Source organism: Lontra canadensis, unplaced genomic scaffold (genome assembly GCF_010015895.1).
Source record: "Lontra canadensis isolate GAN:19392208 unplaced genomic scaffold, GSC_riverotter_1.0 scaffold184, whole genome shotgun sequence".
Lineage (NCBI taxonomy): Eukaryota > Metazoa > Chordata > Mammalia > Carnivora > Mustelidae > Lontra > Lontra canadensis.
The window spans coordinates 1,463,474-1,478,044 of NW_022631178.1; the positions used below are offsets into that span (position 1 = coordinate 1,463,474).

Below are 14,571 nucleotides of genomic sequence, written 5' to 3' on the forward strand. Positions count from 1 at the left end.
CTTTGACCCTGCCCCCGCGCGCAGGCGCGGAGCACAGACGGCGCAGGCGCGCCCGGCGCGCCGGGGCGTTGCTGGGAAACATCTGGCGACGCCTGCGGCTGGAACCGGCGGACATGGCGGCGGCGGCGGCGGCGGCGGCGCTGGCGCGGCTCGCGGCGGCCTTCCTCCTCCTCGTGGCCCAGGTGAGGCTGCGCCGGCCCCGCCGGCCCCGCCGGCTGTGACACCCGGCCCCTGTGCCCCGGGCCGCGCGCGGGCCCCGCCCCACCTGGCCTGGGGGTCGGCCTCGGGTTTGCGCGCCCCCCTCGCGAGTGGCCCGCGGACCGGGAGCCGGGCCGTGACCTTGCGGGCCTGTCCCCGGCCACTCTCTCTCCTCCGCCTCGGAGCCCTCTCTAGCTGCAGCGTCACTCGGCGCGTCTGGGTCTGGAGTTTGGGAGTCCCCCTACCTCCCCAGGCCCCGCTCCGTTTCGAGGTATCCAGCCGCCGCCGGGGACGCCCCTGCCTGGCTGCGTGGCCTTGGCCGGGCGGCTGCCAGTCTCCGAGCCTCAGTTTCCCCTTTCGCGCGATGTTCGCGGGGGTCCGCGTGGTTGCGGTAAGCACGGCGCGCGGTGCCTGGCCGTGTCGCCGAGCGGCCAGGAGACCCTCCCTGGAAGTGGGGTCGCGTTGCCGCCACGGACTCCGTCCGGTGACCTTGGGCAAGGGAGGTACCCCCTTTGGGCGTCAGTTGCTCACCTGCGGCAGGAGGAGAAGAGTGCAGTGAGGACGCCGCCGGTGGTGCACGGGGGATGCTGTATGTGCTCCTTCTCCGGCACTTAACGTTAAGGGTCTCGGGCTGGCGGTGTCTTGCCGCCCGCCGGCTGATGGACGTCATCGTGAGCGCAGGTCCTCACCCGCTCTCCCCTGGGTCATGCAGCTCAGGGCGCGGTGTCCCTAACCCGCCCTGCGAACGCAGCCATTCCCCTTGAGCGGTGCACCCCAGCCCACTGCCCCTCCACGGCGGCCTCAGGTGGCCGGTGCTCTCCCGCATCCCCAGTCCCCTCCCAGACTAGACCAGGCAGGAGCGAGGTCTTTGAAAGTGTGTCAGGTCCTGCGTCCAGAAGAGAGCCTTCCCGAGGCGGCCAGCGCGTGTGGGAGGCCTCTGTGCTTTGGCTGCCTGGGACACTTCCCGTCCTTTCCTAGTTCGCTGAGGGCACTCTGCTCTCTTGTCTTCCCCGTGTCCCTGGAATGCCCCTGGTCGTGCTTCTGGTCTCAGCTGAGTTGTTCTTTCCTCTCCCCACCCCCGAGAAGCTCTCTGGGCTGCCCCCTCCCCAGCTCTGGGCTGAGCCCCCGGCCCTGCCCCAACGCTGCTCCCTCACTTTCCTCAGCAGTCTAAGTCCGTCGGGGGCAGGGACATTTTGAATGGGAGCCGGATGAGAAGTGGACACAGGGCAATGGGGGCCCCACGGAGGGAGAGACCAGGTTTGCTTGGGGAGGCTTTGTGGAAGCAGGGACCCCTGAGGGGTGTTCTGAAGGATGAACAGGAGTTTGCCGGGTCTCGAAGGCAGAGGGAGGGGCCGCGGGGCTGAGCGGCGGGACCAGGGGTGAAGGTGTGAGAGCTGACGACTCATTTTGAGCAGGTGAGGAGTCTACCCTGGTTGGTAATATGCTCACACCCTGAGAAAGATGACACCCCAGAGGAGGCCCTCAGGTGCCCTTGAAGGGAGCTGGGGTTGCCCCTTCGGCTGAAGGGCACGGGGGAGGGGCAGCAGGAGTGGCTCCCAGGCCGAGGGTAAAGGGCAGGCGCCCGGCAGGTGGCGAAGGCTTGTGGTGCTCCAGGGCAGGCTGAGGGTTTCGGACTTTGTCTTGTGCGAGCAGAGGACGGTGTCGGAGCGTGTGATGAGAGCACTTGTGCTGGTTGTCCCGGGCACAGAGCCCGGGTCTGTCTGTCTGCCTGCCCCGGGATAGGACAGACGGCACTGTGGTGGGTGGGTGTGGTTCTCTGTGGGAGTTTGGGTCCTGGCGCCTGAGGATAAGGCCAGCTTTCCACCGGCTGGGACGCTGCTTGTGGGCAGCCCCGAATTCACCTGCTACCATTTTGTAACCCTGGGCGAGGGAGTCCCCAAATAGACGTGTGTCCCCCAGTGGCAACAAGATGTGCACATAAGGATGGTAGTGGGGTCTGCTACTCAGCAGATCTGAAGTCGGGTCAGTGCTCTCCCCACCCCTTTCCTCCCTTCTCCACTCCTGCACCTGTCCCCTCTGCCCTCCTCAGCCTGTCCCCTCTGCCACCTGCACCCCCCCACTCCTGCACCTGTCCCCGCTCCTCCTCTGCCTCAGCATCTCTTTCCATGCTTCCTGGGTTCTTATGTCCCCACCCTGTTCTGGAACTGACCGAACCTTAGAAGCACGACTGCTTCCGGCCTGGACTCATGAGCTTTTCTCAGACGCCTGCGGATGCCTTCGTGGTCTCCCCAAAGCGTGGTGTCCCTAGAAGCTCCCGAGCCCGTTTAGAGACTGTGGTGTGTCGAAGGTGGTCTGTCTGGTAGTCCCAGCGATTTCCGGCTCTCCGGATTGGGTTGAGTCCTTCTGGAGAACGTCTGGATCCTCTCACTCTGTACGCTGGCATCTGACGTGCGCGTGGGCTCATTTCCTAACGGGCAGCCGGCCGTGCGGGCTGTGGGCAGTGAGGTCCGTGGGGTGCGCTTCTGTGCTTGCTAATGACCTCTGTAAAGAGAAGCAGCTTTTGCGCGTCCCCATTTTACACAAACAACACTTTTCCCCACAGTCTGGACCCCACAGAACAGGGGTCAGCAGACATGTCCTGCAAAGGGCCAGACCGTGACTGTTTCTGGCTTCGTGGGCCACGTGGTCTCGGCCGCAACCTCGCAGCTCTGCCGGGGTCATGGAGAGCGGCCAGAGGCCCTGCGTGCGGGAATGGGACAGTTGTGCTCCAATAAAACTTCATTTAGAAGTGCAGAAGGAGGGCTGCAGGAGGCTGGGGTGTCGGGGGATCCTCCGTTCCCCACCCTGGCCCCTGGTTCTGAGCCTGGGGTGACCCTCTGGAAGCCGTGTCCGGACAGGTAGAGCGCTTTTGGCTGCGCGGACAGGTGCCCTTGGCGGGTGCAGTCTGGTGGGGAGAATGGAAGGGAGGGCTCCTGGTTCTGCCTCCAGTGGAGGGAATGAGGGGCCACAAGAGGTGCGCGGAGGTTGGCCAGGGCAGATGAGGGAAGGGTGCGGCCTGCCGAGGTGCTCTGAGACCCCTGGTTGGCCTCAGGCAGCCCCCAGCTCCTCCCCTCACGAGCCTGGGTTCTTGGAGCTCAGCGCCCCCTCCGCACGGCCTCTCCGCACACCCCCAGCAGTGCACGAGGCAGCAGGCAGCGGGGTCAGGTCAGAGGTGCCCGCTGGATGAGCCGGTCGTCGGGGACCCTGCCAGCTGTGGGGTCGGGACCCCCTGGATCTCCACGCTGCCGTCAGCTCAGCATGACCAGGGCCGGGATGAGAAGCCCCTGGAGTGGCCGGGCCTCGCCAGGCCTCCACCGTCAGTTTGGCTGAGCGGGGTCCGGTCAGTGGCCCAGGCCTGGTGTCGGGAGCCGTGATCCCGTGGGACCTGCGGCCCCGTCCGCTGCACGCTCTGCCCCGACGGCGGGGTGTGTGGCTTGCGGTGTCGGCCAGACCCTATCGAGTGTCCCCGTCCAGACGAGTGGATCTAGGTGTTTGGCTCCTTGGCACATTCTTGGTGATCCAAGGAGGGAGTTTTCCATCTCAGTCTTGGGTGATCGCAGCCCACAGGGAGCACAAGCTCCAGAAGCGTGGCCCCCGCGAGCCCAAGGTGCTCAGAGCAGGCTTCTGGGCCAGGCGTGCGGGGCGCCCCGAGGTGCGGTGGCTGGACTGACCCCCTCGGCTTCTAGCACCGGGCTTCTCTCCTAAGACCCCTCCTCCCTCAGCGCACCCCTGGCACCTGCTCGCACTCGGGGTGAGCCCGCCTGGGGCAGAGCCGCTGAGACCCGGGCCCGAGTGCTGTGTGAGTCTCTGCTGACGAAGTGCTCCCGAGAGATGGAGCCTGTGCTTGTGGGGGGCTCTGTGCCCCGGCCAGAGCCCAGGGAGGAGGTGGGAGAGGGCCCCCTGTGCAGCACCGGCCTGCCAGCCAGCCGGGCAGCAACCCGGGGAGGGCTGTGGTGTTCCAGGCAGGAGATGTGGGTGGGCAGGAAGTGGGGACACCTTTGTATGAAATTGCGGTTTTTCCTGGAGAGTAAGCTGGTGTTCGACTGAAAAAAAGAGAGTCAGCCCCTCTGGCCCAGGCCCCCCGCCATGCCGCTGTCCTTGAGGGGCGTCCGGTGTCCGAGGACTCCGGGTGGTGCCCCACGCCTTGCTTGCTGGGTCGTCAGGGCCCTCTGGCGTGGCCCTCCCCGAGCAGCCAGCTGTCCCGTGGGCTTGGGAGGAGGACCGTGGCGCTAGCCGGCTCCTCTTCCTCCTTCTGGGAGGCTGGGGCAGGGTGGGGAGACAAGCTCTGCTGGCTCCGGGCCTGCGCGGAGAGCCGGCCATGGCCCGTGGGCGTCTGCATGACTCTCCTGGGCCGCGGAGTCTCCCAGCTCCCAGCCCCAGGCGGCCGGCCTGCAGACCGCCGGCTTCCTGCCAGGACTCTGAGCGGGGCGGCCAGTCCCGCCTGGGCTTCTGCTGGCCTGTGCCTGGCAGGGGCCAGTCATGTGACCGAGGCTGCGAGGTCCCCCCGGAAAGTAAGGTGTGGGACGAGGGCCCGGAGCCGGCTGGCCTTCCCAGTCAGTGGCCAGTAGGTAGTTCTTCCAGGAGCCTGCGGGTGAGGGGCGCCCCCCGCCGCCTGCGGGTGTGCTGGGGGCTCCTCTAGGCCTTGCCCTGTGTCCCGGCCTCAAGCCGCCGCCCAGGGCCTGGGGATGGGTCTGCGGGTCCGCCGTGTCCCCCTCATGACAGAGGCACGGGGTTTGCCTTCTTCCTGTCCCATTGATCCTGTGCGAGGCCCTGTGGGGTGGTGCTGTCCCTTCTGTAGGAGCCACGGGGAGAGGACCTGACAGGGCCACAGTCAGCACCCGGGTCTCCCTGGGGATGCTCGTCCCCACCCTTGCTGCCCTCGTTGTTTTCCCCAGCATCTCCAGCACCTGGTGGTGTCCCGTCTGTCCTGTAGGAGGGAGGAAAGCAGCCCGAGCCCTGGGTGGGGGCTGTCCTCGTTTGGCTCAGACCCTGATGTTTCTGCCAAGCGCTCTGACCCCTGCCTTGTCGCTGCAGGTGGCCTGTGAGTATGGCATGGTGCACGTGGTCTCCGAGACGGGGGGTCCCAGAGGCAAAGACTACTGCATACTCTACAACCCACAGTGGGCCCACCTGCCACATGACCTTGGCAAAGCGGTGAGTGTCCACCAAGGCCCTTCCTCAGGACGGTCTTCCCACTGGGGTCTTTCTCGGTGGGCCTGGCAGGCCCGGAGGTGCTGTGGGACGCCCCCTCCGGACTTGGGGTTGGGTCTGTCCTGCAGGAGGACAGAGGAAGGGCCTCAGCTGTGAAACCATGCGGGGGGTCTGGGCACACTTCCGGGGCTGCTGGGGTCTCAGGTGGCCCCGGAGCGGCCCCATAACCTCTCTGGACCTCAGTGTCCTTGGTCAGAAACAAAAGATGTCCAGGCGCTCCCACTAGGGGCACTGGCCACGTCCCCACACGCTGGCAGGGGGCCGGCTGGCAGAGGGGTCCCTAGAGCAGTGAGGGCGGGACCAGCAGCCCAGCGGTGCATGCGTGATTCTCAGCCCGAGGCTGCTGCTCCCGCCAGCCGGGCAGGCACGGAGGGTTTGCTACGATCGAGGGTTTGCTACGGTGTCCTCTGAGCATTCACCCCGTCCCTCCCGTGTGCCTCGCGCTTGGGTGTGTGTACGTATGCGCTCGTGCATGTGAGTGCGTGTGGGTGCGTGTGTGTGTGAACGCACAGGTCCGTGTGAACGTGAGTGCGGGCACACGTGTGTGCATCCCCCCTCCCCCCACATTCCTGGATCAGCCGGTGTAAACGCGCCCCTCCCCCCCAGTCTCTCCTGCAGCTGCGGGACTGGACGGCCTCCATGCTCTGCTCCCCGCCCGATGTCCCAGCCAGGGGCTTCAGCAACCAGATCCCGCTGGTGGCGCGCGGCAACTGCACCTTCTACGAGAAAGTGCGGCTGGCGCAGGGCGGCGGGGCACGCGGGCTGCTCATCGTCAGCAAGGAGGCGCTGGTAGGGCCCCAGGCTGTGCTGGATGGGGCGTCTTGGAGGGGCGCGGCCCAGAGCGGCCCTGGGGTCCTGTAGGGCTGTCCTACAAGGCCTCAGGGCAGAGCATGGGGGTGCCCAGGGCAGGGTGGCCTCTAAGCGACTTGACCTTAAGGCCCCGAAAGTGAAGCCAGAGCTTTTTCTCCGCTGCAGGGAGGGACAGACACACACACACAGTCCGTCTCTGCACCCTCCAAGAGGGCGGGCTCGGCGCACCCCGCAGTTGGGGGCAGCCTGCCTCGCCCCGGGTGGGCCTTGGTAAGCTGTCCTGTCCCTGCCGCATTCCCTGCCTTGGCCCCCAGGTCCCCCCAGGAGGCAACAAGACCCAGTATGATGAGATTGGCATTCCTGTGGCCCTGCTCAGCCACAAAGACATGCTGGACATCTTCAAGGTAGGGCCTCCTGTCTCCTTCCATCCGCGCTGGTCGGGCACGTGCGTGCCTGGGGGGTGGGTGGTTCACGCCGCGCCCATCACCAGCTCCCCAGGAGAGGGCAGGAATGGAGAACCGCCCCAAGGTCAGAGTGCCCGGGCCCCAGGCCGCCCTGCCCCCGCCCGGCCCCGTCTGACCAGGGCCCGCGTTCGCCCGCAGTTTGTGGGGTGCCTTCGGGAACCGGTGAGCTTCCAGGCACAAGAAGGACAGGAACATTCTGTCTGTGTGGAAGCGTTGGAATGTCCCCCCGCAAAGCCTGCTAGACGTTCCCCACGTGACGTGCCCCTCCTGTGCACATGCGTGTCCCGGTTCAGGGCTCGTGTCCCCACACGCGCACGGGCCCCTTCCACTGACCTCGTGGGAAGCTTTTGCCGCCAGAGTTGATTTTTTGGGGGGTGGGAGTGGCAGGTGAAGGCCTGGGGCTTGGGGCCCTCCGGGACAGGCCCCCTGGGGTGGGTGAGGGGACAGGGACGGCAGCCCCAGCCTTGAGCTCCGGCGCGTTCTCTGAGGCAGAGCTTCGGCCGAGCGGTGAGGGCAGCGCTGTACGCCCCCAACGAGCCCATGCTGGACTACAACATGGTCATCATCTTCGTCATGGCTGTGGGCACCGTGGCCCTCGGGGGCTACTGGGCTGGGAGCCGGGACGTGAAGAAGTGAGTGCCCGGGGAGGCCAGCGATGGGGCCCGCGCTGGGCGGGTCTGTGGGTGGTCCCAGCGCCGTTCGAGGGGATCCCGTCACTCGCCATCAAAGTGGCTGTCACAGCGTGGCTCCCAAGGTCCCTGGCGCCAATGTGGCGCCCCTGTGGAGGGCACGGCAGGGACACACAGTGGGCGTGCAGAGGGAGCCCCTCGGCATCTGGGTGCTGTGCCAGCCGGAGGGCATCCCCTGGACGCGTCTGTGCCTCCCCCAGAAGGTACATGAAACACAAGCGGGATGATGGGCCCGAGAAGCAGGAGGACGAGGCGGTGGACGTGACCCCTGTCATGATCTGTGTCTTCGTGGTCATGTGCTGCTCTATGCTGGTGTTGCTGTATTACTTCTACGACCAGCTCGGTGCGCCCCCATCCCACCGTGCCCCAGGGAGACCGAGGCCCAGTCCCCCAGCCCACCTGGAGGAGCCCCGCTGCTTGGCTGTGGGGTGGATGGATTCCGAAGGAGGGGGCCTTGGGGCCAGGAGCTGTGCCTCCCATTCACTCTGTGAATTCACAACCCCACGGGGCCCTTCCTGCCAGTGGGTATGGGGTGGGCCCCCCCCTCACTGGCGGCCCCACCCGCAGTCTATGTGATCATCGGGATCTTCTGCCTGTCCTCGTCCACCGGCCTCTACAACTGTCTGTCACCGCTGGTCCAGAGGCTGCCCTTCGGCAGGTGCAGGTAAGCCCCGGGGGGCGCCCCCTGCCAGGCCCTGCGCCCCTGCCCCGGTGCCTGGGCCTAGCCCCGTTGGTCTCCCGCCTCCTGGCCCCGGGAGCTCCGAGCCCTACTTGGATGGTGCCAAGGATCCCCTCCCTCCCCTGTGGCCGTGGGCAGGCATCCCGCACCCATCCCGTGCTGGCTGCGGCTCCTGGCCTCAGAGCAGGGCAGAGTGGAAGGGGGGAGTTCTCCGGCCTCCCCCTCCCCGCCACCCCGTTGCAGCTCAGGCCCCGTGGGGACAGCGTGAATGCGTGTTGGTCCCAGGCAGCGCAGGACCACAAGGGCGCAAGCGCTGCTGCTCCAGACCTGGAAGGGGTCTAGTCTGGTTCTGATGGGCCCAGTGGCCCATTGCCAAACAGTGCTCAGAAAGCTCAGATTGTGGGGTGAGGCCTTTCCAGGCTGCTGTCCCAAGGTCAGAGGTCAGGGGCCTGCAGTGGTGGGGCCGTGGGCTCCTGGGGGGCAGGGCGCGGGCGGAGGTCTGTCTCCTACCCTGCTGCCTTCTGCTCTGCCCTTGGGGACCTCCCTCCTGGAGCTGCCGTAAGGCATGAAGAGGGGTGTTCGTAGGGAACGTGCAGTGGACGAGGGGGTGAGGCGGGGGTGAGCGGACCCCCCGGGTGCTGGGCGGTGGCGAGGAGCCAGCTCCCCTTGACGGCCCGCCTGCCCCCAGGGTCCCCAACAACAGCCTGCCCTACTTCCACAAGCGTCCTCCGGTCAGCCTGCTGCTCCTGGCGCTGCTCTGCCTGGGCGTCAGCGTGGTGTGGGGAGTCTTCCGGAATGAGGACCAGTGAGTGCCACCCCGTCTGCCGCCTGTCCTCAGACGCCCTGGGCCTCGCCTCCCCGAGCCGCGAGCGTGGGCCGTGTGGCAGCCAGTGTGGCGGCCGCGTCCGGTGTCGCGCGTCTGTCCTGCTGCCACGGGGTCGCCAGCGCCTGGGATCTGGGTCCGAGATGCCGCCCGCCCTCCTGGCCCCGGGCGCCCCGAGCGCATGTTCTCCAGGGCGCCGGGGGGTGTAGGGAGGCCTGGAGCCTGCGGGCCCCCCTCCCCGCTCCCTGCGACACCGTCTGGCGCGGCTCTGAGCTCTGAGGCGGTGAACCGCTCTTGGCGGTGCTGCCACTTGGAGCCGTGACAGATGTAATTGGCAGAAGGAAAACGTGAAAATATTTTGAGTCCTTTGTACACAAAGAGAACATGAGCTCTCACAGTTTGATCGAAGCCAGAAGACTTGCTTCGTTCTAGAAAGTCAGAACAGGCCCCATTGCCACCGCGTCTGGGCGCCCACTGGCCGCCGGCAAATCTTCTCTTTGTTCTTTGTGGCTGCCCTGGTCACCCTGGCCGGGAGACCAGCTCCGGCTCTGTGACGACCTCGGCACAGATGGGGCAGTGGGGGCGAGCCAGCACGTGGCCGGTGTGGCCCCATGGTGGCAGCTCCCTGTCGGTGCTGCGGTCACACGTGCACCTCTGTATCCCCTCCGCCTCCCAGTCCCTGAGCCCCCGTTTCCCAGGCCGAGAGGCTGGTGTGGAACCTGGCTGAGCGCGAGTTCGACTTTTCTAGGTTGTGGGAAAAGTACTTTTGAAGAGAGATTCAAGTTGCTGCATTATCCCTGTGCCTGCCCCTGATGTGAGTGTGGACGCTGTCCCCAGAGGGGGACAGACCCCAGGGCGTGTGGTGTCAGAGGGCCGCTCCCCACCCATGACCAGCACAACCCGCGGCCCTGCCCGTCCCGCCGGGGCCGGCAGCCGAGTTGTCACCGCCGGCCGGGCACAGACAGCTCAGGAGACCCGCCGCCTCAGCAGATGAGGAAGGAGCGGCGGGCGGGTGACGCCTCCGGCACAGCCCCTGGCCCAGCGGTGACGCTGCTCTGCCTTCCAGGTGGGCCTGGGTCCTTCAGGACGCGCTGGGCGTCGCCTTCTGCCTCCACATGTTGAAGACCATCCGCCTCCCCACTTTTAAGGTGAGAGCCCGAGGACGTGGGGCCGCTGGGGTGGGCGTGGGCGGGACGGTTGTGTCCTGAGAGCCTCCATGCCCACCGCGTACCTCGAGTGGCCCCAGGCCTGCTGTCACCCACCTGTGCTCGGGCGTCCCTGGCCCTCCCCGGGCAGCGTGGTCTTCGGGCTTTGGTCCCTCCTGCCGCCTCCCCAGTGACAGGGCTCAGGGATCCACTGCAGCCCTGCCTCCCAGTGTGACAGCCATGGCAGTGACCACAGGGCCACGAGGACCCCTGGAACCCTCCCCTGGGCGGGGCTGCAGGCTGGGGCTCTTCCAGGGGTGGCCGCTGTGCCGGGGGGAGCTTGCTCCAGGCTGAGGCGCACATACGGGCAAGCGAGCGTGGTCGGTGGCCCTGCACGAGGGCCCGGGCCGTCATCCCCGAGGGGGAGCACGCGGCATGCCATGAGGAAGGTTCGGCACCCCACCCCCTTGGTGACCAACCACACAGCGTGTCCCTTGAGCCTCACGCCTCCCGGCTTTTCCATCCCTCAGAAGCCTCGCCAGCCTGACCTCGTGGTGCCAGGGACAGGCCTGGGTTTGCTCAGATTGTCCCCTCGCGGCTTTGTCCCACGGGGCGCTTCTGAGCCTTGTAGGAGGGTGGGGGGTGCGTTCTGGGGGTCCGTGCACCTGCCGCCATGCCGCGCACCCATCAGGACGTCGCCCCTCAGGCCTGCACGCTGCTGCTGCTGGTGCTGTTTGTCTACGACGTCTTCTTCGTGTTCATCACGCCCTTCCTCACCAAGGTGGGCGCCCCCGCCCAAGCCCTGCTGCCGCGCCCCCCCCCACCGCGCACCCCCCTCTGACGCAGGCCCCTCTCTGTTAGAGCGGGAACAGCATCATGGTGGAGGTGGCGACCGGGCCCTCGGACTCGGCCACCCACGAGAAGGTACGTGGCGGGCCCGCGGCCGAGGTGCTGCTGGGAGGAGGGTGGTGGGCTCGGGTGGGTCCTGGAGACGGCCGCCTCCTCGCCCCCCCAGCTCCCCATGGTCCTGAAGGTGCCCAGACTGAACGCCTCACCGCTGGCCCTGTGTGACCGGCCCTTCTCCCTGCTGGGCTTTGGGGACATCCTGGTGCCAGGTACTGGGGCGCGCCACGCCGTGGTGGGCGTCCTCGGGAGTGTCAGGCCATGGGCGGGCGGGGGCGGGTGTGGATGGTGAGGAGCGGGCGGGGGCGGGTGGCCCCTGGGGCTCCCGTGCTGCACGGGGCAGGTGGACGTGGCACGGATGTGGCTCGTGGCTGCACTCGTGGCGGGGGTGGCGCGAGCCCGGCCCACGCGCCTTGTCCCTGCAGGGCTGCTCGTGGCGTACTGCCACAGGTTTGACATCCAGGTGCAGTCGTCCCGAGTCTACTTCGTGGCCTGCACCGTGGGTAAGTGCCCTCGCGCCCGGCCTCTCACGTCCCCACGACTCTCGAGGCCGCGTTTCCTTCGTTGTATCCTCTTGTCCTCATCTCCTGCTTCTTTCTTCGGTTACCAAAGCCATTGACGTGGAAGCGACCTGTCTGGGGAGCCCCAGTTGCTCTTAACATTTTCCAAACCAGTTGGCTTGCCCGCGTCCAGGCATCGCCCTGGGAGGCCTCACTGGTAGCACTTGTCGGTGCACGTGTGTCCCCCTGTCCCTCCAGCTGGGATGCGCTGTGGCCCCTCCTCGTGCGCAGAGGCCGTGTGCACTGGGCCGGAGCACAGCCCCGTGGGGGAGGCCCCGGCACGACCCGGGCTGACCTTGCAGGCGCACTTGGGGGTTGTCCCCATCTGCCCCTTCCTGGCCCGGCTCGTGCAGCCGCTCGTCCGCTCGCTGTCCCTGAACCTGCCCCCAGGCCTTGCGTCCTGGCGGTGGTTGTCAGAGCGCTGTCTGTCAGGTGGCGTCCGTGGCTCCTTGTTGCTGGACCTGCGCCCCGCGGTGGGCAGCAGACGCCGCCGTTCCCCCGAGGCTGTCTGCTCTTGGGCCGCTGATTTAGGATGCGGGGCAGTGAGGAACAGAGCCCTGGGGCACCAGGCGAGGGTCAGGCCAGAGCCACGGGCAGGATGAGGGGCCCAAGACCAGGCTGTAAACGGTTGTTTCCTTGCCACACCTTCCTGAAGCCCCCCAGGTCGCGGTCAGGACGAGGAGCTGCTGTGCCCTGTGCGGTGGGAGAGCCGGCCCCGTGCCCCGCGCCGCCTCCCCGCCTGTCTCATGGCCGTGCCATCGCAGTCCCCCTGGCACAGCGTGGGGCTTCTGACCGTGTGCCTGCGTTGCTCGTGTGCAGAGTTATCTCTGACTGAGGGCGCGGGAACGGGACTCTCAGGCGCAGTCACAAGCCTTTGTCTGGCGGCCTCTCGGCCCAGAGCTGGGCCTCGCCACCACCGCGGTGTCGCCCCTGCCTGTCTCCTGCCCTCCCCATGCGCTCCCGTCTGTCCGTCTGTCCTGCTCCACGTGCCCACGACAGGCAGGGGCTGGGCTGTGGGGCTGCCCGCCGGGGTAATGCGTCGCCCGTCTCTCCCCACAGCATACGGCATCGGGCTCCTGGTGACGTTCATGGCCCTGGCCCTGATGCAGCGCGGCCAGCCCGCCCTCCTCTACCTGGTGCCCTGCACGCTGGTGACAAGCTGCGCCTTGGCACTCTGGCGCGGGGAGCTGGGCACGTTCTGGACGGGCAGTGGCTTTGTGGTGAATACCAGTTTGCTCTGAGTGTCCGCGAGCAGTAAGAGCCCAATAAGCCCTAACTAGACTTACAGTTGCGTAAAACTCCCAGTTGGATGACCGAGCCCCACAGCCTGTGTCCCTGGTCAGCGCTTCCCGTTCCCAGAGGCCTTTGCTTTGCCGTCAGCCTGTGTGGCTCTGTCCTTCTGGGTGTAGCTTGTGGACACGGCCCTTGCTCTGAAGTGCCAGTCCCAGGGGTGGTGACACGTCATTGGATCGGATCTTGGTTTCCAGGCATTTCCACCATCAGGAACGCAGAGTGGGCCCTCCCTGGCCTCCCATGGCGGGCCCATGGCGCTTGTCTTGCTGCTGCTGGTTTCAGGGCGGGAGGCCCCTCTTACTGGAGCACCGTGCCTTCAATGTGAAAGCACGAGGTCTCGTGTGCCTGTGTCCCCGGGACGGAGCTGACCTCCTCCTGCCGCCCTGTCAGTGAATCACAGGACCTGGCCCCTCCGTGACGGGAGCTCCGAAGGGCACTCGGTGTCTCCCGAGCGTGGTCCGCGGCCCCGAGTTACCGTGTCACATGTCTTGCACCAAAACACTCCTCTCGTCCCGGCCTAGACATGGCGGAGGGAGGGGGGCTGCTGGGCACCCCGACTAATTACCCAGACCCCGTAGCCCGATGCTGGGGCCTTTAGCCCTTCCCTGGACCCTCGGGGAAGCACGCTGGCTTCACCGCCCTCCCTCCTCGAAGGGTCTCAGGCCCAGTGAGTGCTTAGTTCTGGAAGGTTCAGGTGGTGGGGAACAAGCCAGAGATGTCAGAGTCAAGGTTTCTGTCGGGTGGCCGTCCTGGGGTCCCAGTGCTGCTGGTCGTATGTGGTCTGGAGGGAAGGTGGCTCCTGGGCCTGGAGCCAGACCCTCCAGGGACCCCAGCCGGTCTGCCCGCCTCACCCCTGCTGCCCCGGGCTCTTCCAGCCCCACCCAGGCCTGACGCGGTCTCTTCTCTTGCAGAAGGACCTACCTCCATCTCCTTGGGCGCCGTCTTCCGCCACCGGCCCGCAGCCCGGGAAGGACTCTGACAGCAGCCTCTCGCAGCCGCCTCCAGGCGAAGGACTGGCCAAGTGCCCTGTGTCCCCAGAGCAGCCCCCGGAGGTGTCCACGCCCGAGGAGACCGGGGCCGGGGCGCACCCACAGGAGCCCGTGAGCCCCGCGGGCTGCACCCCGGAGCCCACAAGCACGGTGGGCGCCTCGGCCTAGGAGGTGGCACAGACACTCGGTCCCTCGTCGCTACCTGCCGCGCCGAGACCCCGAGACTGGACCTGCCCGGCCCCCCCACCCCAAATTGGTGCTCCGGTCTGGCCGACGCCCCCGCTCTTCCTCCTCCTCAAGCCGAGCCCAGCTGTGTCCTGGACCCTCTCCAGCCCTGCTCCCCGCTCCTGTGGCTGCCGCGAGCCCCTCCCCCGCTCCGGCCCACGAGGTCACGTCGCCGTCGCCGTCACCGTGACAGGAGCAGCACCCAGCTCCGCGGTCTTGCCTGTCCGCCTGGTGTTTCCTCAGCAAGAGCAGGAAGCGCTCGGCTGCGGCTGCCGGTCCGCCCACATCTGGTGCTTCCCGCTCTGCTGCTCCCTCAGGTTCTGGCCTGCAGAGCCCCGTCGTGCCGGCACCGGGGTCGGACGCGCCTCGGGGTCGGTTGGGGCGCCCGGTGGGCCCTGCCCTGCCTCCATCAGCCTGGGCGCCTGTGCTCCAGCTTCTCCGCCTGTGAATAAACGGCCACGACGTGTCGAACTCGGGTGGTGTCGCCTCTTGGGTCTGAGTCTCAGCCGGGCCTCGGGACAGCCGGTCCCCGGTCGCGCCATCCACGGGGCTGCGTCTCTCTGCTCGGCTCCGTCCCTCCAG

General features: G+C 67.3%; 1 protein-coding gene across 2 annotated transcripts; it reads left to right on the top strand.

Annotated features, from left to right (window-relative positions):
- Positions 1-61: 61 nt before the first annotated feature.
- Positions 62-14,339, top strand: SPPL2B (signal peptide peptidase like 2B). 2 transcript variants are annotated; one of them, XM_032847044.1, is made up of 15 exons: positions 62-182; positions 5,233-5,352; positions 6,016-6,198; positions 6,534-6,623; positions 7,176-7,315; positions 7,573-7,715; positions 7,940-8,036; positions 8,740-8,856; positions 9,941-10,022; positions 10,726-10,800; positions 10,881-10,943; positions 11,035-11,134; positions 11,348-11,425; positions 12,542-12,702; positions 13,687-14,339. In XM_032847044.1, exons 1-15 carry the CDS (start codon positions 114-116, stop codon positions 13,930-13,932), a joined length of 1,764 nt encoding a protein of 587 aa, XP_032702935.1. In that variant the 5' UTR covers positions 62-113; the 3' UTR covers positions 13,933-14,339. The 2 variants fall into 2 exon arrangements, with proteins under 2 accessions (XP_032702935.1, XP_032702936.1); XM_032847045.1 differs by having other exon boundaries at positions 12,542-12,736; positions 13,687-13,772.
- The last annotated feature ends 232 nt before the right edge of the window (positions 14,340-14,571 follow it).